Source organism: Haliotis asinina, chromosome 12, assembly GCF_037392515.1.
Source record: "Haliotis asinina isolate JCU_RB_2024 chromosome 12, JCU_Hal_asi_v2, whole genome shotgun sequence".
Classification (NCBI taxonomy): domain Eukaryota; kingdom Metazoa; phylum Mollusca; class Gastropoda; order Lepetellida; family Haliotidae; genus Haliotis; species Haliotis asinina.
In genome coordinates this window covers 17868780-17893945 of record NC_090291.1, presented here as the reverse complement: position 1 = coordinate 17893945, position 25166 = coordinate 17868780, and the positions used below count along the sequence as shown (strand labels likewise).

Genomic DNA, 25166 nt, shown 5'->3' with positions numbered 1-25166 from the left:
TGTGTGTGTGTGTGTGTGTGCGTGCGTGTGTATGCCTGCGTGTGTATGTGTGTGTGTGTGTCTGTCTGTCTGTGTGTATGTCTGTCTATGTGTGTGTGTCTGTCTGTCTGTCTGACTGACTGACTGTCTGTCTGTCTGTATGTTTGTCTCTCTGTGTCTGTGTGTGTGTGTATGTATGTATGTATGTATGTATGTACTCGGTAACGGTGGGCTTAGTAACGCTTTTTCTACAACCAGTGCACTCAAGCACCAGAATCCCTTACTCCACCGGCAAACCGCTTACCCGATTCTGTCGCCTCTTATAACCAGCAGTTGGGTGCTCTGGGTGCATTCTACCCAGGTCCACAGGGCAGCTACAAGCGTTACCCAGCACGTTCACCACAAGATGGGTTCTCGTCCGAAGTGCTGCTACTTACGAGTCCGATCACATACATAGGACGTGACATGTCGACAACCAATGGTCCGCTTCGCGCCATTTTCACGACTGGTCGTGTTTTTCATGTCACAGCTTATATAGACACTCTGTCATGTCGGAGCCTGGTGTGTGTCTGAATGCTGACTGTCCAATGTCCACCAACGAGAAGAAGGACGAAGTAAAGACCAGGGAGGTGTGGTCCAGGAAGCGAGAATACTTTCTTTCACTGCTTGGCTATGCAGTTGGCCTCAGCTCACTTTGGAGATTTCCCTACCTTTGTTACAGAAATGGGGGCGGTAGGTGTGATCAACTGGTATCAATTCTCGACGTATGTTAGTAACATATAATGTATTTAAAAACGCAGTGAAGGTCAGGTTGTGAACATATAACTACCATTCATTGTTTCCTTGCAGTGTTATGTCAGAATGAAACGGTATCTAGAATAATGCTGTTCGTGATATTTGGATTTAAATATTGCTGACGATGATATGACTGGTTTTAAACGCATCAACTATGTCTCAAAGCAGTTTCAATGCTGAATATGTATCATGTATGCAACAGCCAGACTCTGGTGATTAGTTTGACATAGGTAGCTGAACAGCCAGTTTATGATCAATACGTTCCACTGAACTGCCCTTACGAAACCAGCTACTACTTGTTCAGGGAAAATGGTACCTCAGATTTACACTGAAGTCATCAGGAATGCAACAGCTAACAACGCTGAAGGAAAAAAAGCACGACTAACTGCCAGATGTGAATCCGTTTAGTTATTGTCATAATTTTTTGTAACATTCACACCATGTTTTGTGCATGCTTAGCATGGCATCTTTGATAGTCAGGCGGTGGGCTAGCCTAGTGCTTAAAGCGCTCGAAGACCCGGGTTCGAGCCCTACATGGGAACCATGTGTGAAGCTCATTTTTCTGGTGTCCCCCACAAAGACATTGCTTCAATATTGCATAACTAAACTGACTCATTGTCACAATGTCAACACTGGACCAGTGACAGCTGAGTAATGTAATTATGTAAGCATTAAGGAAGGGGATGTCGTCATCGTATCCTAATTGCGTAGATGAATGTCCATGCTGTTGATCACTGGTTTGTGACTGACATATGCCATGAAAGGTCTTGCAAAACCTTAACAATTTAAACTCGACTGATTTCTTGCTGTGCCGAACTATGGCCAATCAACGATGATCCTGACATTTTCACACTTTAGTCGAATACATTTCACTGAGTTGGCGTTGAGAGGTCTCTGTCATGAACTGCTTGGACTTTCTTAGAATTTCAAAAGACATACTGAACCCATAAAGTACCATTACATATTCACGGAAGGAATCATTCTGGTTTAAATATGTATACATTATGGTATTTGAAAAAATATAGATACCTCTGAGAATATCGCATGTGATCAATCGTACCGTATTCACTCAAGTGTTTTCTCGCACTAACCCAGATCTTACTTCTATTTATATTCATATATTGGCGTTTATTGTCGCGTCAGGTTTACTGAATGAGTGAGTTTATGTTTAAGTCGCTCTATATCTGTAGTCTGTAAGTAATCGAGTGAGTGAGTGAGTGAATATTTAACGTCACACCGGTAGTATTTCAGCCATTCCGTGACGAGAACATATCTGACATTGAAATAGAGATCACAATTACAACCAAAACTAGTATGGAACGTTAAAACTAACAGCACTATTTGGACATTACAGTGTAAAACCTGAATATAGATTGCCAACAACTGAAGCTAGATCCCCATACTAAGGGCGATATAGACTATATAAAAAAAAAAAAAAAAAAAAAAAAAAAAATTAGCCCAAATTGAAATGACAAAATATTATAATCTAGACTGGAAGATAATAGACCCGAAGAAGGTCAGATATCATAAAGAGAGTCCATCAGTTGTACGTTCAGACGTGGTCGTTCGGAGTACGGTAGAATGTACACATTCATATATACGTTGATTGATCCAGTTATTGTTGTTTAACGCCACACTCAGCAATATTCCAGCTATATGGCGGCGGTCTGTAAATAACAGAATATATGTATGTATAATTATATATATATAATTAATCGTCATGCATATTCATAAGTAATTTGTATAAGCGATTTCGAATGCATCTGTTTCCAGTTTATTCATTTTATTGATGATGATATTATCTAACATTTTTTAGTATTATTCCAGTCGGTCTGAACGTTACGTTGTTGTTTCATCTTTAAAATATAAGCCTACGAATTATGTACTACAACAGCATTTGTGGTTTATACGTGGCATTGTTACTTACACTACAAGTCTGATCATGAAATTCTTCAATGATTTAAAGATCGCCATCATATAGTTGGAATATTACTGAGCGAAACAACAATCGACTTTCAGGATCTTTTGTAAAGTGGTTAGAACATGTAGAGAAGTACTCACTGGAATATCTAATAAACATTTGATGTCAGTGGTCAAGATTTCATTTATAGCTCACTATAATCATAAACAATCATGAAGAATGTTCTATTTACTAGGTGCGTTTCTTATTCCATACTTTGCCGGGATTCTCACGTGTTCTGTTCCACTCTTCTTCCTTGAGGCTTCCATTGGCCAGTTCTCCAGCAGGAGTGCATTGTATGTTTGGTCCATTTGTCCTGGGCTTAAAGGTTCGTCTAACGTTCTTTCTGATTAATCAACAAGTGTCTACGGACTTTCATTTCGCTATTTCAAATGTATCATTACTTATGATCTGCAGCAGTCATTAGATATTAGCTGTATCGTACCAGGGCATATCAAGGAATCACTAGTTTTCATATGAAATCTTTACATATGCACACATACATTTTATTTATCATTACTCCGGCTGCTTGAGAAGCTCCCAACATATACCCCTCTTCTGGATCTTAACAGTACCAATGTAATGAAATCAGAACCCTGACTTAATGACTGAATAACACTATAGAACTGTCATATAAAACTCTATTTTCAGGTATTGGTATCACTCAGGTTGCAACCTGTTTCATATCATCCCTGCCATACAACCTCATTATTGCCTGGTCTGTTTACTACTTGTACCAGTCTGTCTTGTCTGTGTTGCCATGGACAACATGTAACAACTGGTGGAACACGCCCCTGTGCGTCACTAAGCTTAGCAACAGCTCATCAATCACTGACGCCTACCTGATGAACAACACGGAGGATCATCAGCTGCTCAACTCTGTATGGCGGAAGCCGAATGTAACGTTGACGGCGTCAGAGGAGTTTTGGCAGTGAGTGACATATGTTAATTTTCAAATGAAAGAATATGAATCATACTAGCAATACTAGATACTCGAGGTCGTATTTCATGGTCAGAAAGTAGAAAGTCCGTGAAAAAGGATACCCAGATTTGGCTATCGTCATACACAAAGCCTGTTTGATATAAAAATGAAAAAGTAACTGCAACAAAATTAATAAATGAATGGATCACTGAAAATTAGTGATGGCACCAAGCGTTGGTTGAAAGGGTACGCATGTCCTGCCCTACCAGTACACCCCACTATTCACAAAAACTACAATGAAATGAAATCCTACGTCATGTTCATCTCCATCACAAGCTTCACCAATCCCAATATTCCCATTACAGATCTACCGACAGTGTGTGAGTAGAGTCAAATTCAAAGTATAATCGGCAACATTTCAGCCATGTCGTGACTAAACCGAAATAATTAAGAACTGACTGTGTATTTCTTTGGTTGCATTGAGGTATGAAACTAAAAACCAATGTGCAAACTGTATAGCGGATTCATACAGTTTGCACACTGGTTTTTAGTTTCATACCTCAATGCAACGAAAGAAACAGAGAATCAATTCTGATAATTAAATTCAACAACAAATACAACAGGCTTTACACAATATTTCTTTAAACATAATCAAATTCATCGAAACAGGAATCTTTGTTACCTCCGATTAACACCTTCGGTGTAAGAATTCGGTAATGGCATGACATGACTCAGGTGACTCATTTACATAAATGACACGCCCAGCAAATCATTAGCCAATCAGCATAGAGCACCCCCAAACAGCTGTCAATCAACCAAGCTAACATCGGGTGGCGAATCAGAAGGGAACAACACAACATGACGCGTCCCGGTAACAGCAAAGTTTCAAGTTCAAACATTTGAATTATTACCTTGTGGTTTTGTTCAGTGAGTCTTAGTAATCATTATTATATGTACTGAAGGCTTCAGAGTGGTACACTCAAGCTGTTTCCTTTGTCAGCAACATGGCGTATTATTGACGCCAAACACACAGACAATATGTGAACAGATCCCTCGTGACGAGGGACTGATTCGGTGATGCGGCGCGTTGATTAGGTTGATATATATCTTCTACTGAGTAGATTAATGCTTATGGAGTAATCGTTGTATTACCTAGACCAGAAATTCGTTGATTTCCGTGTAGTTGAAATACTGCTGTATGTGACGTTAAACAACAAATGCACAAAACAGAAGCATAATTTAAAACTCATTGTAATGAGCTCAGCTTATTTAAGTAATGTTGACAAATTAAAAGAAGAATGTTTAAATCATTGCTTTGAGAAACGAGTTCTTGAAATGAATTTAGAAGGTAGACGAATTTAGAAGGGGATGGGCGGGAGAGAGAGAATTATGAAATATAAGTGGGTATTTCATTTTCCGTTCCCCGGTGCTTTCAAATAAGTGTGTATTTCAGTGCAGTTGTGTGATACCTTTTTCACATCCAACTTAAACAAAATGGAAATGTTACCACTCATCCTATTATGGCAGTACAACACTAGTCCTATACTAACGCACAGCTTGTCGGTATCTTTTTCATTACGCACGCGATTTTTTATGAACATATTCAATACGCATAAGTTTTATTAAACTTCTTGCGTGTCTAACATTATAAATACCTAATTGGTACGCAACAAGTATTTATGAATGCATAATTTCTATGCTTATTTTACCCGGACGCGCAGCTTATCTAGGTCTCCTTGAGGACAAGTGCTACCTAAACCTTCTAGAACAGAATCTGCATATTCCGACATCTGAATTATCCGAAAATCTCTAACTTTTTATGGGCCCCAGCAGCTTTCTTCTATATTATCATCATTTAAACATTGAATTATCTGACATGTGTACATTCCGTATTCCGACTCCATTTTCTGGTCCCAATGACACTATCAATCTGGACAATCCGACATCATCACCCCATATTGCTAACAAGAAAAGCCAGTCAGTGGCAAGTTGGCAACTAACATCCTGTTACTGGATTATTGTAGATTATTTTGGCCTAGTCTACAAACCTTATCTTCCCCGTACAGGTTGGCATCACGTGTATTTCAACTCTTCAAATTAGACAGCTATCTTAATCTCCGTAATACTAATGCATGGATATCTCACATAAAAATATTTTAAACAGCTGTGGCCTATCTTATGTATTTGATAACCCCTGGAGTGTTTATAAACAGTGGCTAACCTCAATGGTCGAAACAACTCTTAAAGATCATTTTATACAAAAATGGAGAGAAGATATATATGTAAGTCCAAAGGGTAATTATTATAAATTGTTCAAAGATCTGCCGTCGTTTGAAAAGTATCTTTTACTACCTGTATACGTTTCTCGGCCCATCATGTCATTTCAAACCATCAATTACGCATAGAGACTGGCCGCTGGAAAAATATACCACGAATAAACAGAAATTGTTATCTTTGTAATTCACCGGAGATAGCCGACGAATTTCACTACCTGTTTAAATGTTCGTTTTTTGACAGTATAAGATCCCACTATATCCCTACTTATTACAGCAAATGGCCTAACCTTGCAAAAATGAAACTACTGTTTACATCAAGTGATTATTCACTTCTTAATAATATTTATAAGAACTATCAATAACACAATAAATGGATAACACACTAACATACTCATAGTTGCCAAGTGATCATAACAATTTATCATTTATTTGATGACTTATCCTATACCACCAATTGTGGTCTGTTGGAATAAACTTTGAATTGAATTGGTAATCTCTTTGGCCCCAGCACTTGCTAACTGGGAGGAAATTAACAGTATGAGAACGCATGGACCTTTGTTTTCACATGCTATTTCCACAAGGCCATGTGAGGAGGCATTGTATTGTCAAGTATTCGTTGAATTGGTGAAGAATGGGTGAAGAACATGAAGAAAGAGAAGACGAAGAACATGGAGAGGAAAGTCCAGAATTGTATTGTCAACAAGTGTTTGACGACATTGCCGCAATTAAGAAGTTTGCCTCTCGACAAGAGACCAGGCTGCTTCAGCTGGTCAACATCTTTGAAGCTGAAACCGAGAACTTTGCACTGGAGTCAAGCATGAAGAAACGCCATTTACAATGGAGGACTTTTTCATGAATGCGTGAATATGATTGTGAAAGCACTACATGTACAATGGATAAATATTTCACACTGAAGATAATAAATCCATTCATATACACGTACATATTACTGAAAATTGTTTTCTTTTCCTGTTATTTACCAAGAACATAATGATTAAGCATTAATCCCATGATATAAGCCAGTTACAATGTATGGTATCGGTCAGAAAGTATTATCCGATTTATCCGACACTGTACAATAAGACATATATTTCCTGTCCCAGTGCGTGTCGGGTTGTACGGTCTACTGTATGTACTTTTATTTGAGAAAATAAATGCAGGTGCTTTAAACAAGACCTTTCTATATATGAATGGATCGATAAACAGGCATTATGCCTATATGAATACCCCTCTCATACAAAAGATACAGAATATGTTCTGAAGTATTACTGATACCACGTGAAACTCATTTAAAGTTGGTATAGAATCTTAATTATCCTTTATAGGTTGAGGTGGCAATTGTCCGGGTAGCAGCGTCCTCGTCCCGTATCGAATGTCGTATAATCTATCGTTAAATGGTATTATTGCTTTGACAGGTACAACACACTGCGAGTGTCTAGCGGTGTTGATAATTTCGGAACAGTTCAGGTTCATCTGGTCCTCTGCATCCTTGTTTCGTGGGCTCTTGCATTTCTGTGTATGATTAAAGGTGTGAAGTCTGTTGGAAAGGTGGGATACCAATATCTCATGCTTCGGATACTCCCGTTAAACTATTATAAAGAAGACATGAGCAATCATGTACATTGAACGCCTTTGATTTTCCAAACTGTTCTTAAGTCTAAATGGTCTGTACGGCTGGTGAAACAATGCTAATTGAACAAGGTAACCCATTTCTGTGACTGTTGCTATTTGTCATCACGTATGATGTACCTATTCGAATTTGAGCATTTACATACTGTGTGACTTTGCTGAGATTTCTGCAACACAGGTTGTGTACGTGACTGCCCTTCTTCCCTACGTTCTCCTTACGGCGTTGCTAGTCAGGTCGTGCATGATGCCAGGTGCTGGAGAGGGTATACTGTATTTCCTTCGTCCAGACTTCTCTCGGCTCGGCAATGTACAGGTGAGATGCTCAAGTATTAGTACCACGGGAAATGATCATTATCAGAACCAACCAACTAACGGACTTGTTTGTTTTCTACCTGTAATTTATGCTACAGAACAAGAATAACCTATACACTTCTCGGTAACACACATGATATCATCATAATATCATAGCAAGAGAACATGAACATATTGTCTTTTGTCTGCTTCCACCAAAAGGTTTGGCTGGAAGCTTTGCTGCAAGGATTTTTTTCCATGAGTACCTCATTCGGAGGCCTCGTCACCATGAGTAGCTACAACAACTTCCACAACAACTGTTTCAGGTGAGCACGTCTTCAACTGGAGAGACACATATATGGAACTTTAACATTGCAGACAGAGACAAAAAAATGAAATGCATAAAATGTATCGAAGATGAGGGGAAAGATCATGATCCATGTTGCAATATTACGAGCGTATATTACAGAATTATGGTCAGGCATGTCCTGCTTGACTGAATTGATGTTACATGTACGTCACAAGGGATAAGTATTTCAGAGTAAAAAACATAAAAAGATCTTTTTTTCACGTGAATTTAATTAATCATTAAAAGAGAATTATTAAATATATTTGGATGTATATTTGTGAACAGGTACATGTTTTTATGGTAGTATAGGTTATTAATTGCTATTGTTAGTAACTCCCAATTTTTTAAACGTAGTATTTTTGTGATTTCAAATTATGACTGAATATTCCTACAAATGCCAGGGCTGAAGGAATGGTGTAAATCCAGCTAGGGTTCATGCAGGTAGCAAAAGTGCTGTAAGTCCCCTAGTATGGATGATTTACCTTCAGTTGTTGACTGTCTATAGCCCTCTATTATATTGCGTTATAAGATCCGTTTACGTATGTGGTTTTCGAAGCTTAGATTCGTATACTCGAAGGCAAACCATGAAGATTTGATTGTTGCAGGAGATATGAATCATAGTGACGTAATCATGTTTTCAAATTGTCTTTTTCAGAGACGTGATGTTACTTACTGTGATTGGTGAAGCCACCAGTATATTCTGTGGCCTTGTAGTCTTCTCTACCCTTGGATTCATGGCACATCAGGCTCAGATATCTATATCAGACGTTGTGACATCGGGTAAACAACTATTGTTGTTACGTGGATTCGACAAATTGGTTAATTACCCCCACCCCCACCCCTTTTGTTGGGGGTAACGTTACACTTGAGTTCCTCCGTTAGCGACCGTCTATGTGGGGTTTGTTTTTAGTTGGGACCAATTTTCACACTAATTTAATTGGTCATGATCTAAACTATCTTAGACTACTAGTAGCCGTAAAATATGGCCCATACATGTTTGTTTTGGTTTTTTAACTCAGTGCATACTGCTGGATAAGGAGTTAAATTTCTCATACATTACCTTAGTGAGGCAATATAATTTGAACAAAATGAAGTTACCAGGTGATGATCTAAGAAAGCACGACAATTGATCTTACAATAAGTTTTGGCAGAGTTATAGCCCTTGCTGCATATGCCTTTCTTTGTCCTTACATACAATATAACCGGTTACAGACAAAGAGTTTGAAAATGGAGATACCTCAGAAAGTACTAAAGTTACATGAAATTGTCACGGTAAAATATACCAAAGAAAGTGTCTTTTATGTGTATATAAACTGACAGGAGAAAGAAAGTGTACACGGATTTCAAGAGGCCATTATAATTGACTCAGAGTACCTAGACACACAAACATAATACTGGTACACTGGTGTTAACAACATCGTTACTCAACCTGAACTAACTGACACACTCATTCTACTGAAGTACACGGCGTCAGGCATGCTCAAGTGTACCTGGGATAAGCAGATGCACATAAAAAATGTTAACTACCACCACTTTAGTATTCTGTATGCCCACCCCTTGCATCAATAAAGACAAGCAGCCTCCCTCTTGCCGAAGACGTTAGACATGGACGTCACGTTGTATGCGACGTCATTCGTCCTGGTGGGCATGTGCAAGTTTCCGCCTATTCTGTGGTGCCCGATCGGGGACATGTCATTGCTGCCAACCTCGGACCATACGCAGTCTGTGACGGCTGTGTTCAGGGGTCAACAGCTGTCCCTTGAAGTGTCTTTAGGCTCTGATAGCTGCTGGTCGAAGACGTCTAGCTACCGTGCTTCGTGTGACACGATGATCAAGGGAATTTGCAGCTGATGACGTTACCGTCAGGAGAGGGTTTCTCAGGTGTAACATCCTCAAATGCCGATTTTCAGCTGGTGTTGTTACTCCTTCTGGCCCTTCTGCCTGTAACGTTGCAGTCGGCTAGAGACGGCCACACTGGTGCAGCCGATGGTCCCTGCAATGATGGCGTGCGTCGACCCCATCTGGTGCATACGTCTCTCGGCCCTCTCATGTTCAGCTGCTGAAGTGATGACATATCTGTAACGTGTCCGTACATTAACCTTTATACTCTTAGTACATGTGAAACTCTGGCAGAAGCCCCAAATCACGGTTTATACCACTGACCGCTTCGACGTTGTATTCACGACATGCACTTGAATTTCAATGCAGGTATCAAATTGCTAAAACGTTAGCTGAAGACTCAGTTCAATTCACCTCGAGATAAAGTTTGAACACAGGGAACCTTTCATCCCCACCGTCTTACTTTTAGGAATGTAATGAGCATAAAGAGTGTACCTTACATGCCCTCTGAATGTCCTATGATAACAAGATGTGCAACTGGCTATCTGCAATACTACATTAACTAAATCAGCAACTGTCTCCATCAGGTTCCGGACTTGGGTTCATCATCCTCACTGAAGCAATTGCCCAGCTACCAGTTCCTCAGTTGTGGGCAGTGTTGTTCTTCCTCATGCTGTTGACAATGGGAATAGATTCTGCGGTAAATATGCATTTTAGAATAAATGAAGCGTAGGCCAATAGCTGATCAAACTTTAAACAGATTCTTCAGTAGAACATGCCTTGCAAACGTTTCGTTTTTTTAATATTTCAAAAGTAACAAAATCCATGGAGGCATTTGATACTGGACCTTTTCTCATCTCATACGTCTGTCTTACATAACTATATTTCTTTCAGTATATTTGACACATTATGCTGTCTAACGTTATTTATAATAATATTAAATGTCTAATAGTATGTATGATAGTACCGGTACTGTTTCGTAATCAGTGAGCAAGCCATTGTAATCAAGCATGAAATGCCATTTAAAGTGATATTTGTAGGCAAAATTTGTAGGCGACTTTCTCATTTGCTGAGCAAGGAAGGGGTGGGGGTAGGGGGAGGGGGTATTCATTGTAAATATGGACAGCTTATGAATATGTATTTGTTACAGTTCGGTATCTTGGAGACGGTAATAGCTGCCATCATAGAAACGTGCCCCAAATACCTTCAACAACGCAGAGTATATGTCACAGCAGGAGTATGTCTACTCAACTTTGGAATTTCCGTCCCCTATGCAACTCAAGTAAGGCTCTTTGAACATTTACATGCGTCATATATTTATTCCTTACAAATCAAATAGAAAGAATTGTACAGGAATGAACTCGTCGCTGATGACATGATGATATCAAGGTATATCCATAGAATATATGTCAACTTGTGACACTGTGGCGTGTAACAGAGAAATTTGAGAAAAAGAGTTTACTCATTAAAAAGTCTAAATAAAGCGTGTTATTAAACTGGACTACTCCGTCCGTCCGTGCAAATTCGTCGTTTCTGGAACAAAACATAAGAACCGTTCACTATTCCTTTCATAAACCTGGCACATATATAGGTCTGGTAGTGTAGTGGTGCTTTTTGGTAGCTTGGGAATTATAATTAAATATGTTTTTGCGTTTCCATGGCAACACGTTTGACTTCGACTGAATTAGGTGCTGGTGCTCTTTTCCTTACTTCTTCACCAACCATGGTACTCAGTTTAGATGTGAATGTGAACTGATCCTGTTTGTATGTTTGGATTTATTTCTGAATAATATATATGTTTGCGTTTCCTTGGCCAATTGACATTGGTTTTGCTCTTTTCCAGGGCAGAAGTTAAAAACCGTTCAATGTTTCTTCACCAAACTTGGCACTTAGACAGGTCTAGTGGTGAACTGTTGTTATTATTATAGTCTTGGATTTCTAAATATAATGATGTAAGAATTTCCATGACTACAATTTTTACTTTGACTGAAATTGATGTCAGTGCCCCTTACTTTTTTCAAATTGTGGGTATGCAAGAATACAAGGCAATTAAACAACAATACCACTCAACATTAGATATTCCTGATGCCATAACATGTGTTTCAGATGAACTAGGATGAACTAAATAATATTGTTGACGAGTCTCTCCCAAAGTCCTCTGCAGTTCCGCATATGCGAACACCATGGTTTAACGATGAATGCAAATAGGCTAGAAAGGCACGGAAGAGAGCGGAGCATTATTTCCGTCGCCATCCTATGGTTCATAATTTAGACAAATTCAGTATTTTAAATGCTAAAGCAAAGCGTACTTTCAAGCAAAGTAAACACCACTCTTGGCGAACCTATGTATCAAAAATAAATTCACGCACACCGATATCTAAGGTGTGGAATATGATCCAGAAAATCAAAGGTAAGGGTTCTAAATTTAGCATTCACCATCTCCAAGATGGGAACCATTTATTGGCTATTAAATCAGATATTGCGAATAAACCTGGTGAGGTATTGGCAAAACTTTCTTCCTCATCAAATTATGCACTCCGATTTCAAAAATACCAAAACCAACAAGAAAGGAAGGTTATTTATTTCAGTTCAGATAATAGGTGAAGATTACAACGAAACCTTTTCGATGCATGAGCTTGCTACTGCTCTTGACCAGGCTCACGATACTGCTACAGGAGCTCATAACATACATTCTCAACTTCTGAAGCACTTACCGGAATCCTGTTTAGAGACCCTTTTAAGCAGTTTTGATAATATTTGGACTTTTGAAGGAGAATTTCCTTCTTCAATGAACCAGGGATCATACCGATCCTTCAAACTATAGGCCCATTTCACTAACTGACTGTGCTTGCAAAACCATGGAACGCATCATAAATAATCGTCTTGTTTGGTACTTAGAAACAAACAACCTTATTACAGATTTTCAGTGTGGTTTCAGTAAATAAAAACTATTCTTGACCTTGTGATCACCTTGTGCGTTTGGAATAATTTGTTAAAAACGCTCTAATTAATAAACAACATGTTGTGTCTACCTTATTTATCTTGAAAAGGCATATGACACAACCTGGCAATGTGGTATTTTAAGAGACTTACATGACTTCGGATTAGGAGGTCGTTTGCCTCAATTTATAGCCAACTTCTTAAATGACAGCAATTTCAAGTCCACGTGGGTTCAACCCTGTCTGATCATTACAATCAGGATCAGGCTGTTCCACAAGGGGCACCCGTGGCGAGCCACCTCCTCGTGGTGGGTGCTGGGTAACGCCAAGAGCTCGCCGACACCCCCGTAGTGGACCCGGGGGGATATTTGGTCCACCAACCCGTTTGCCGTGGGTTGCGGCCCTGTGTCGGTGGAGGACGGGAGTCTGGGGGTTGAGGGCACTGGGGGCCTGCAATCGTGTTCCCTTTGCCCAACATACCCCTTCGACCCTTACTTCACCTAGACGGGTGGTTGAATGGGCCCGGTTCAACCAATCGGCTGGTCATGCCAAGCCCTGTGTATGGACTATATATATGTCAATGCACAAATTTTATTTGGAATTGTTTGATTTTCGGACTTGGCCTTATTATTACAGTGGCATTATTTGGATTTTGTAATATGATAATTTGTACTTGAATTTTGCCTAGAGTCTTATGCCCAGAAGGCGGTGGCTCATGGGCCAATCTGGTGGATTAGTTATTCATAATTCTTCCGCTAGAGTATATCATCTGAGTATCCTTGGTGCTGCAAGTCGGAGACCCACTTGCGTTTAGCACTGTCCTTGTGATACTCCGTGGTGGGTGGGGAGCTCAGATGATGAAATCTAACTAACTAAACATGGCTTACGAAACCCCTCAAAAAAAGAGCAAACGTCAACTTGATACTGATCCCGTTGAAACTGACCACAGACTGCCCAACTCAATTGATTACTGGCCACGTTTTCTTGTTGTTGAGACTATTGACAAGACCCCTTTAAAGTTGAATCCTTTTGCCGTAGCTAAAGGTATACAAGGCATCGCTGGTGATGTTAAAAACATTAGGCGATTACGTTCCGGTGCCCTTCTGGTTGAGTGTGCAAAAAGACAGCAAGCCACCAATCTTATGAGCACAAAATCTTTTGTCGGCATTCCAGTTACGATCTCGGCTCACAAAACACTCAACACGAGCAAAGGAATTGTCAGGGACCGTGAACGTTTGTTTGCTGACATGTCAGAACTTGACATCGCCTCAGAGATGAAGGAGCAAGGTGTCCTTTTTGTCAAACGTTTTACAACCCGTAGAAATGATGCTACTGTCAACACAAACACATATTTGTTTTCTTTCTCTTCTCCAAATGTTCCAAAATCACTGAAAGCAGGATACTGTAACATCCAGGTTGAAATGTACATTCCAAACCCTCTTCGATGTTTCAAATGCCAAAAGTTCGGCCATGGGGTTAATAACTGCACATTGTCTGTTGTTTGTGCTCACTGTGGTGAAAAGACACATACAACAGAAGATTGTGACAGTAACGTTAAGAAATGTACAAACTGCACTGGTGCCCATTCATCCTTTTCTAAAGAATGTCCTGTCTGGAAGTTTCACATGGAGATCAACAAAATAAAATTCACCCGAAACATTAGTTTTGCAGATGCCAAAAAACTGGTCCAAAGTTCTGAACCTAAAGAAAGCTATGCTTCTATAACTAAAACACCGTCAGAAGCAAGGATTACAAAATCAACCACAAGCTGTCAAACTGACTTGACGTGGATTACATCAGAAGCTCCTCTGATTACTTCACCTACAATATCTACCCAAACGCCAGAGTCACATTCGTCCCAAATCCAATCAGTAGCATCATCTGATCATGAGGCATCTTCTCAGTCAACTCCAAAATCTTCGGAAACCGTTAAAACTAAACCTAAAAGGCCAGATCCTTTGAAAAAACTAAGTGGCAGAACCCCGAAAGGGTCACAAAACAAGATTCAGTTGTTTAATAAATATGGGTCACTTGAAGACATGGACGTTTCTGAAAACGTCCATTCTAGGGCACATAGCTTGTCGCCCTCCAAAAGAGTGCGGGGTAGATCCCCCATAAATCCCCCTAAAAGATAGTTTATTCCAATAATATTGTACAGTGGAACTGCAGAGGATTGAGGACTAATTTACATGAATTACAGCTATTAGTCCAAGATTTTACACCTTCAGCGTTATGTCTCCAAGAGACATATTTAAAACAAACAGATACATTTGACCTTCGTCATTTTAATGCATATCATTCTTTTTCACCTCCGGGTGATAGGGCCACTGGAGGATCATCCATTCTAGTGAGACAAAACGTTATTCAAAGCCCTGTTTCACTTAATACTAATATGCAGGCTGTTGCTGTGAGAATTACTTTACATGTAGCATTGACGCTATGCTGTCTGTATATTTCTCCGTCTTCGACGTTTCCTAAAACCGATCTCCAAGCTCTATATGACCAACTCCCGAAGCCCTGTATTATAATGGGAGATTTAAATGGCCACAACCCACTCTGGGGTGGTGTAAATACAAACACTAAAGGTAAGTTGTTGGAGGACTTTTGTTCCGACAATGACTTATGTATTTATAATGATGGTTCCAACACATATTTACACCCTGGTACAGGGACCTATTCTGCTCTCGACTTGTCATTGACAAATTCCGAACTATTAAACGAATTCGAATGGTCAGTCCACGATGACCTCTGTGGAAGTGACCATTTTCCTACTATGTTAAAAGCTGTAACTCCATCCGATGTTCCTCCATCATCAAGACGAAATTTTAAAAAGGCTAACTGGGCTTTATATCAAACACTGTGTGCTGAAAAACTTAAACCTGAACGTTTTATTGACGTTCCTGATGCTATTAAATGCTTTTCTGATGATCTGAATTCCATAGCTGATGAGTGTATACCAAAGTCCTCTGTAGTTCCACACATAAGAAAACCATGGTTCAACGATGAGTGCAAACAAGCTAGGAAGGCAAGGAAAAAAGCAGAACATTATTTCCGTCGCCATCCTATGGTGCATAATTTAAATAAATTTAAAATTTCAAATGCTAAAGCACGGCGTACTTTTAGACAGAACAAACGCCAATCTTGGCAAAATTATGTATCTAAAATAAATTCTCGGACACCCATGTCCAAGGTATGGAACATGGTCCAGAAAATCAAAGGTAAAGGTACTATATCTACTGTCCATCATCTTAAACATGGAGATCAATTACTTACTGATAAATCAGATATTGCGAATAAACTGGGCGAAACTCTTGCTAAACATTCTTCCTCTTCTAATTATGTACCTAAATTTCAGCAGTATCAAAAACAACAAGAAAAGAAAACTATTAATTTCAATTCTGATAATGGGGAAGATTATAATGAAACGTTTTCTATTCATGAACTCCATACTGCTCTTGATCAAGCTCATGACACTGCTACAGGAGCTGATAACATACATTATCAACTCCTGAAACACTTACCAGAAACCTGTTTAGAGACGCTCTTATCTATTTTTGATGATATTTGGACTTCAGGTAAATTTCCTTCTTCATGGCGTGATGCCATAGTAGTACCAATACCTAAACCTGGACGTGATCACGCGGATCCGTCCAATTATCGTCCGATTTCATTAACTAGCTGTGTTTGCAAGACCATGGAACGCATGATAAATAATCGACTTGTTTGGTACTTGGAAACCAATAACCTAATCACAGATATACAGTGTGGTTTCCGTAAAAATAGAAGTACTGTCGATCACTTAGTGCGACTGGAATCATTTGTGAAAAACGCACTAATTCATAAACAACATGCTGTGTCTATCTTTTTTGATCTAGAAAAAGCATATGACACAACCTGGAAATATGGCATTTTGAGAGATCTACATGATTTCGGTTTGCGAGGTCGTTTGCCTCAATTCATAGCCAACTTTTTAAATGACAGACAATTTCAAGTTCGCGTAGGTTCTACTCTGTCTGATCATTATAATCAGGATCAGGGTGTTCCACAAGGCAGTATTTTGTCAGTCACACTTTTTAGCATCAAGATAAATAGTTTGTCAAAAGTTTTAAACGATTCAATTGATGGATCATTATTTGTGGATGATTTTAATATTTCTTGTCGTGGTAAAAATATGCATACTATTGAACGGCAACTGCAAATGTGTTTAAACAAAATAAATAAATGGTGTCTTGAAAACGGCTTTAAATTTTCGAAGTCCAAAACTAATTGTATACATTTTTGCAGAACATATAAGCCACATAAGGACCCAGAACTATCTCTAGATGGCACTCCCATCAAAGTTGTAAAGGAGGCCAAGTTCTTGGGATTAATTTTTGACTCACATTTAACGTTTCTACCACATATCAAATCCCTCAAAACTAAATGCCTGAAGGCACTTGACTTGTTGAAAGTCGTTTCAAATTCTAAATGGGGAGGGGACCAAGCTACCCTCCTGCAACTTTATCGATCACTGATCCGGTCAAAACTTGATTATGGCTCCATTGTATATGGTGGAGCCTGTAAAAGCCACCTGAAACTTTTAGATTCTGTTCACCATCAAGGTCTAAGACTTTGTCTTGGCTCCTTTCGAACTTCACCTGTTGACAGCCTGTACGTTGAGGCCGATGAGCCATCTCTTGAGCAGCGACGTATCAAATTAGCTTTACAGTATGTAACAAAATTATATTCCAGTGAGTCAAACCCTGCATATAACTGTGTTTTCAGTCCTCTGTGTGAGGACTTATACAATATGAAATCTTCACTTGTACCGCCTCTTGGTTTAAGAATTAAACCATTTCTTGCTGCTGCCGGCATTGAGCTGGAAAATATAGCTCCTTCCCGTCTTCTCTCTTCTCCTCCTTGGCAGTTGGTTAGGCCCCAAGTGGACCTAACACTGACCACATTTAAAAAATCAGAAACTAATGAATTACAGTATAAACAAGAATATAATGAATTGAAACATAAATATAGCAGTTATAAATCCTTATTTACAGATGGGTCCAAGGTCGGTGGTGCAGTGGCTTGTGCCACTGTCATTGGATCCAGAACAATATCTTCTAGATTACCAGACAACAGTTCTATTTTTACCGCTGAGGGTAACGCCATATTAACAGCTCTTAAATATATTCAAAGACGCCATAAACATAAACAATATATAATCTATTCCGACTCTCTTTCTTGCCTTCAGGCTATTAAAAATCTTTCTTGTAAACATCCACTTTTAATAGAAATTATTGAATTATATAATGATCTTGCTACTGGCCAATGCGACATCGTTTTTTGTTGGTTACCCAGCCACGTTGGCATTTCCGGTAACGCAATGGCCGATCTTGCTGCTAAGGCAGCACTTAACAAATCTGTGACACCACTTCGTATTCCTTATTCTGACTACAAAGCTAGCATTAGAGCTTACACTCGTGATCTGATGCAGAAGAAGTGGGACACCCAAGTAGGTATAAATAAACTACATGAAATAAAACCCTACATTGGTTATACATACTTGGGTTGTCAGTCCAGATTTGAAGAGGTCATCATGCGACGATGTCGCGTTGGCCACACAAGATATACGCATGAATATTTGCTTAAAGGTGAAGATCCTCCGTTCTGTATCCCTTGTGATGAAAGAATCACAGTCAAGCATGTCCTGCTTGACTGTGTTGAATATTCCATCACAAGGGATAACTATTTTAAATCGGGAACTATGAAGGATCTTTTTAGTAACGTTAGTAATCATTTAATCATTGCGTTTTTAAAAGAATTAGATTTATTACATGACTTGTAAATAGATAAATATTTTAAGATTGGAAGTCGAATCAGGAACTACGATTGTTAGTGGCTGTATCCTCGAAGGGGGTTGAAGTACCGTAAAAATATTGTCCTCCTGAGAGGGTACGTAAGTCCAAAAACTGTTGAAGTCAGATTTATTCTTCCACTTTTTTAGCCGTAGAATATGTGTCATTTTAATTTGTGGCTAATCTTGCATACAATCGCTAGCAGCTGAGGGGATGGTGTAAATCCAGCTAGGGACCATGCAGGTAGCAGAGGTATTGTAAGTCCCCATGGTCCCTAGTATGGTGATCTACCCTCTGTTGTTGGCGATCTATGGCCTGTTTTTATATTGTACTGTCCAAATAATGATACTGTTATATTTTTACAAGTTTCCACACTAGTTTTAATATGAACTGTGATAGTCTAGTGGTTTTACTGTCCTTCGTCGACAGGTTCTACATAATATGTACACATATATATTTTTTATGTCACGTATGTTCTCGTCACGATATGGCTGCAACATTGCCGATGTGACGTTAAATCTTAACTCACTCACTCACTCACTGTTCCACAAGGCACTATTTTGTCTGTCACACTTTTTAGCATAAAGATTAACAGTTTGTCTAAAGTTTTAAACGGTTTAGTAAATGGATCGTTATTTGTGGATGAATTTAATATTTCCTGTCGTGGAATAAATAGGCATACTATTGAACGGTAACTGTATTTATGTTTACACAAAATAGATAAATGGTGTTTGAAAAAGGCTTTACATTTTCAAAATCAAAAACCAATTGTATACACTTCTGCCGCAAATACGAACCCCATAAAGACCCAGACCTATTTTTAAGTGGCACCCCAATCAAAGTGGCCAAGGAGGCCAAGTTTGGGGGACTTATTTTCGATTCACATTTGACCTTCTTGGCGCATAAGCTACCTTCCTCCATCCATATCGATCACTCGTCCGTGCCAAACTTCATTATGGCTCTATTGTCTATGGTGGAGCCTGCATCAGCAACCTAAAGCTGATAGATTGTTCACCACCAAGGTCTAAGACTTTGTCTTAGGTCCTTTAGAACCTCTCCTGTTGACAGTCTCTACGTAGAGGCAGATGAACCATCTCTTACACAACGCCGGATACACTTAGCTTTACAATACATCCTAAATTATAGGCTAACGACTTAACCCCGCATATAACTGTGTTTTCAATCCTCTCCTTGAGGATTTGTATAACAAAACATTTGTCTCTTCTTCCGAATCTTGGGCTCAAAATAAAGCCATATATTCCTGCTGCTGGCATTAAGCTGGAACATATAGCTCTCTTCTCCTCCCTGGTTATTAGTTCGACCACAAGTTCACCTAACATTTACTACATTTCAAAATCAGAAACTAACGAATCGCAACATGAATATAATCAATTAGAAACTAAATATAGCAATTGTAAATCATTATTTACAGATGGGTCCAATTATGGTGGCGCAGTTGCTTGTACCACTGTCATTGGATCCAAAACAATATCTTCTAGACTACCAGATAACAGCTCTATTTTAACAGCTGAAGCAAACGCCATATTGACAGCTCTTAAATACATTCAAAACACCCTGAACGTAAACAATGTATAATTCATTCAGACTCTCTTTCTTGCCTTCAGGCGATTGAAAATACTTCTTGTAAACATCCACTTTTAATAGAAATTATTGAATTGTATAATGATCTCGCTATTGGCCAATACGACACCGTCTTTTGTTGGTTACCCAGCCACGTAGGCATTTCTGAGAACACATTGGTTAACCTTGCTGCTAAAGCAGCACTCAACAAATCACACCACTTCTTATTCCATACACTGATTATAAAGCTACCATTAGGTCTTACATCCGTGATCTGATGCAGAAGAGGCGGGACACTCAAGTAGGTATCAACAAATTACACGAAATAAAACCCTACATTGGTTACACCTACTCGGGTTGTTAGTCCAGATTTGAAGAGGTGATTACGCGACGATGTCGTATTGGCCACACGCGATATGCACATGAATATTTGCTCAAAGGTGAAGATCCTCCGTTTTGTATCCCTTGCGATGAAAGAATCTCAGTCAAGCATGTATAGCTATTGATATTGTTAGTAATGTTAGTTATCATTTGATCATTAGACATGTTACATGGCATTGACTTGTAAATAGATAAATATTTTATGATTGGAAGTTGAATTAGCAACTAAGACTGTTAGTGGCTGTATCCTCGAAGAGGGTTGAAGTACCGTGAAATTTTTGTCCTCCTGAGAGGGTACGTAAGTCCCAAAACATTTGAAGTCAGATTTAATCTTCCACTTTTTAGCCGTAGAATATATGTCGTTTTACATTGTGGCTAATCCTGCATAAAGTCGCCAGTAGCTGAGGAGATGGTGTAAATCCAGCTAGGGACCATGCAGGTAGCAGAGGTGCTGTAAGTCCCCATGGTCCATAGTATGGCGATGCACCTTCTGTTGTTGGCCATCTATGTCCTGTTTTTATACTGTACTGTCCAAATACTGATACTATTATTTTTTTAAGTTTCTACGCTAGTTTTAATACTAATTGTGATAGCCTAGTGCTTATACTGTCGTCGACAGGTTCTTCATAATATGCATATATATTTCGTTTTTATGTCACGTATGTTCTCGTCACGATATGGTGCAATATTACCGATGTGACGTTAAATATTAACTCACTCACTCAACATTACTTCACACATTATCCCCTCATTCATTCCGCGGCATTTGTATATGTTTTGACCAGATCTAGGCCTCCTCCAAACACTGCTGATCAAACTTCATGTCACTCACAAGTAATACTTGATTTTATGCCTTACATACTGAATGGATTTCACAATATTTTTGGTTCTTTTTCAGGGTGGTGTGTACCTGTTTCAGCTATTAGACTGGTATTCGGGCTCGTTCAACTTGCTTCTCATTTCTTGTCTAGAGTGTGTCGCTATCAATTGGTTCTATGGTAAGTCGAAACACCGAATGAAGTGGAGTGCAATGGGATCCGGTTTATCAGTTTCTGGACTATTTTGGAACTTTGTTCCGACTATTTCGATTCCAGGAAAAGAAGGTTTGTGGGAGACGTTTACCCAATGTAGCACAGTTTATACACTCTACACACAGCTAAGTGTAAACACAAACTCAATGGGAGTGCAATAAAACGAGTGAGTGGACATATTCCGGAGTTTTCGCTACAACAACTACTTCGTCACCAGAAGATATTTTCTGGGCATCTGCGAGGTGTTTGTCATCAAAACAAATTACTTCAAAAGTATATTTTCCTATTATGTCGATACTAAATGTCGTTTATATTACATAATTGACTCTCCACAGGTTGTGAAAGATTCAGCAAAGATGTTGAAATGATGATTGGAAGACGTCCCCCGTGGGTGCTGAAAGTTTTGTCGACCTATTTTACCCCTGTCGTCCTGTTTGTAAGTTCAACTCTAGAATAATCAGTAATTTCGGCATTGCTATGACTACACAATGCTATTTAGAAAGTGGTGAAATGTAACATATGTCCCATTTAGGATTACACTTTCTTAATATAAGTACAAATTCTAGTAGAGTCATTCAGTCGAGTTCCACCCGGGATTCGAACACGCATCCTCAGAACCAACTCAGCCAAAAAAATGGAAGTGGGACAACTGGTAGTCTAGACTGCGTACGTTGGGTACCCCTCTGATCGATTGGCACGGCTCCCACGACCGACACCTATGCTTACACAATGACCTTTAGAAAGTGGTCAAATGTTACATGTGTCACCTTTAGGATCACACTTTCTTAATAAAGTACAAATTCTAGCACTAATTTTGATTGAGTGCCGACCAGGATTCGAACCCGTACCCTCAGTTTGTCAATGTTGCTCAAAAAGGGTCATGCATCCGATACTCAGATACATTCATAACTTATCGTCCATGCAGATAGCAAAGGTACTGTAAATCCTCATGGTCCTTAGTATGGTGATCTACCTTCAGTTGTTAGCGTTCTGTAACCCGTGTTTTAAACTGTATCGTCCTCTATAGGTAAACTGTTTAGATGTAATTACTAGTTTTGAATATCTATCTGTGATAATCTAGTTGTTTTACTGTCCTTCGTTGGCAGATTTTTTACCATTTTCTACCATTTGTATAATATTAATTGTTCTCGTCATGATATGGCTGCAAAATTGCCGATGTGACGTTAAATATTAACTCACTCTCTTATCTCATAACTTATCGTAGTACTTGCTGATATGAGTACTTACGTGTTTCGTTAATTAAGAGCTTAATGCAATAGACATCACAGCAGGCTCAGGGAAATAAGATACCAGGCTCTGCAAAACTGAAATTGGATATACTGGCGTTAAGACCAGCCTGGTTACTTCTAACAACTTCATTAATCCTCTGCGTATCCCTCACAGGCGTCCTTGACTCTTTCCCTGTTTCTCTACGACCCCCCAAGCTATGGTGAATACATCTACCCTGAATACGCAAAAGTGATTGGAATTTTAATGGCAATTGCGTTGGCATTGCCAATTCCTGTCATGTTTGTATACCAGATCATCAAGCAGAAAGGAACATTCCGAAAGGTAAGTTTACATGTGTAACGAAATGCGATGTGCAGCTTGTGAATACCGATATACAATTATGACGTATAATCAGTGCAATCAGTCGTATCAAGTCATTAGTATTGTAACTACAGGTTTGAAACAGTCAAGGACGCGATAAAACATGAAAATGTTCCCGAGAGGGCATGTAAGTCCCAAAACATTTGCTTTAATTACTAAAATGTTTGACTTTTCCATGCTTGTTTCATACCCATATCTGCGATACCCTAGTATTTTTACTGTCAATCGTGACAGGTTTTATTCTTCAAAACGTTTTTCATTTCTCTCATATGAATTGTTTTCGTCACGATATGACTGAAATATTGCCGAAGTGACGTCAAAATTTAACACACTTACTCACTCCAAATGTTGATGGTAGACTTGAGGAGAACACTTCCACATTTCAGATGTTGTTATAGGATATAAATGCACCCTCGCAAACAGTGTATGCTCAAGGGCGCTGTAGTGTTCTCATGATCAACGGATGCCATCTTTCTGGCATTGTTTTAGCCGTCTTTGCTAGGTGGTGAATATTCAATATTTCACAGCAGCTTGGTGAACTGGAACACATAGTCACAGTATTTTGTCCAATGGCACTGAACAATACTGTAACCGCTTCGGGGTCTAGTTGAGAGCATGACATAAACGAACGATTTATTAATTTACGGCCTAATATATTATGGACCAACAGCTAAAGTTGGACCACTAAACTATACGGAATGGGTCCTTTAACACCTGTTTCCCAATAGGATGTAACTACCGACAACTGCCACTATCTTAGCTGCTAGTTTGAAATAAGTGAAAATACTTTTAAAAGGTGCGGATTAAAAAGAAACTACCATATCTATGTATTGTAGATTTTGATGTTAAGATCAATATCTGGTGTGATTAAAATGGGTTGTCTACATTTACAGCGTCTCCGTCTCGCAACTTCTCCGTCCACTGACTGGGGTCCACTCCTGCCTGAGGACAGAGAACGGTATCTTCAGAGGATGCACAATCAACCAGACCCTCTTATCATGCAACAATTATCCTCCACGGGCAATTCACATGAAGCAAACGAAAACGCAGAAGATACACAGGGATGTGTTAGTATTGAAGCATAGTCTTACATTTCACTTTTTTCGGTATATGTTAAGCAATTTCTCAGCATTGTTTAACAATATGTGTCAGTTGATATTGAAGCACGCGTCTATGGGCAATAATACATCCTAAACCTACATGATGACAGTGCTACATCATCATCGATTCCCATTCGACTTAATGATGTGAACATACTTGCCTCATAATCATTGCGATTTACATGTTTTGTCCTTACGTTTGTTTTCTTGGACTAATGATGATAGTACACAATAAAAAATAAAAGTGAAGATAGTGGTGATGAAATAGACTTGCTGGTTTAATTTGCCGTTTAATGAAACTAGAGAGTGAGCTAGTGAAAATTGCATTGCAACACATCAGCTATTTTGCCGCTATTCGCGAGAAATATCTTTGCTATTACACTCTATGAAGCACAGTAATGTGAATGACTTTGAAAAGAAGTATTAGATTCAGTCGTAAAGCCTGACTTATTGACTTATGTTTTGTCATATAGCTTGAATTCTTTTAACTATGCAAAATTAAATGGTTACAAAATGTCATGAAAACGCTGTCTGATAAGTGCACAGTCAACATAGTCCAGCAAAATGTGCTTCATTGTTGGTTGAGAATTGCAAGGGTGAGTGAGTGAATATTTAACGTCACAATGGCAATATCTCAGCCATATCGTGACGA

At 39.0% G+C, this 25166-nt stretch overlaps 1 protein-coding gene across 1 annotated transcript; it reads left to right on the top strand.

Moving 5' to 3' along the window:
• The first annotated feature begins 527 nt into the window (after positions 1–527).
• LOC137257396 (sodium- and chloride-dependent glycine transporter 2-like) lies at positions 528–24499 on the top strand. The gene is made up of 13 exons (XM_067794727.1): positions 528–711; positions 2931–3062; positions 3386–3665; positions 7348–7480; positions 7740–7874; positions 8075–8178; positions 8857–8981; positions 10628–10740; positions 11191–11322; positions 21671–21770; positions 22139–22239; positions 23208–23375; positions 24308–24499. The coding sequence occupies exons 1-13, from the start codon at positions 528–530 to the stop codon at positions 24497–24499; spliced, it is 1899 nt and encodes a 632-aa protein (XP_067650828.1).
• Positions 24500–25166: the final 667 nt, after the last annotated feature.

What these genes read in the sequence shown, in the direction of transcription:
- LOC137257396 (XM_067794727.1), top strand. Translation starts at nt 528, where the DNA reads ATGTCGGAGCCTGGTGTGTGTCTGAATGCTGACTGTCCAATGTCCACC. An exon ending in CATTTGTCCTGGGCTTAAAG is followed by an intron (nt 3,063 to 3,385) that starts GTTCGTCTAACG and finishes CTCTATTTTCAG; the next exon opens with GTATTGGTATCACTCAGGTT. An exon ending in CAATGGGAATAGATTCTGCG is followed by an intron (nt 10,741 to 11,190) that starts GTAAATATGCAT and finishes TATTTGTTACAG; the next exon opens with TTCGGTATCTTGGAGACGGT.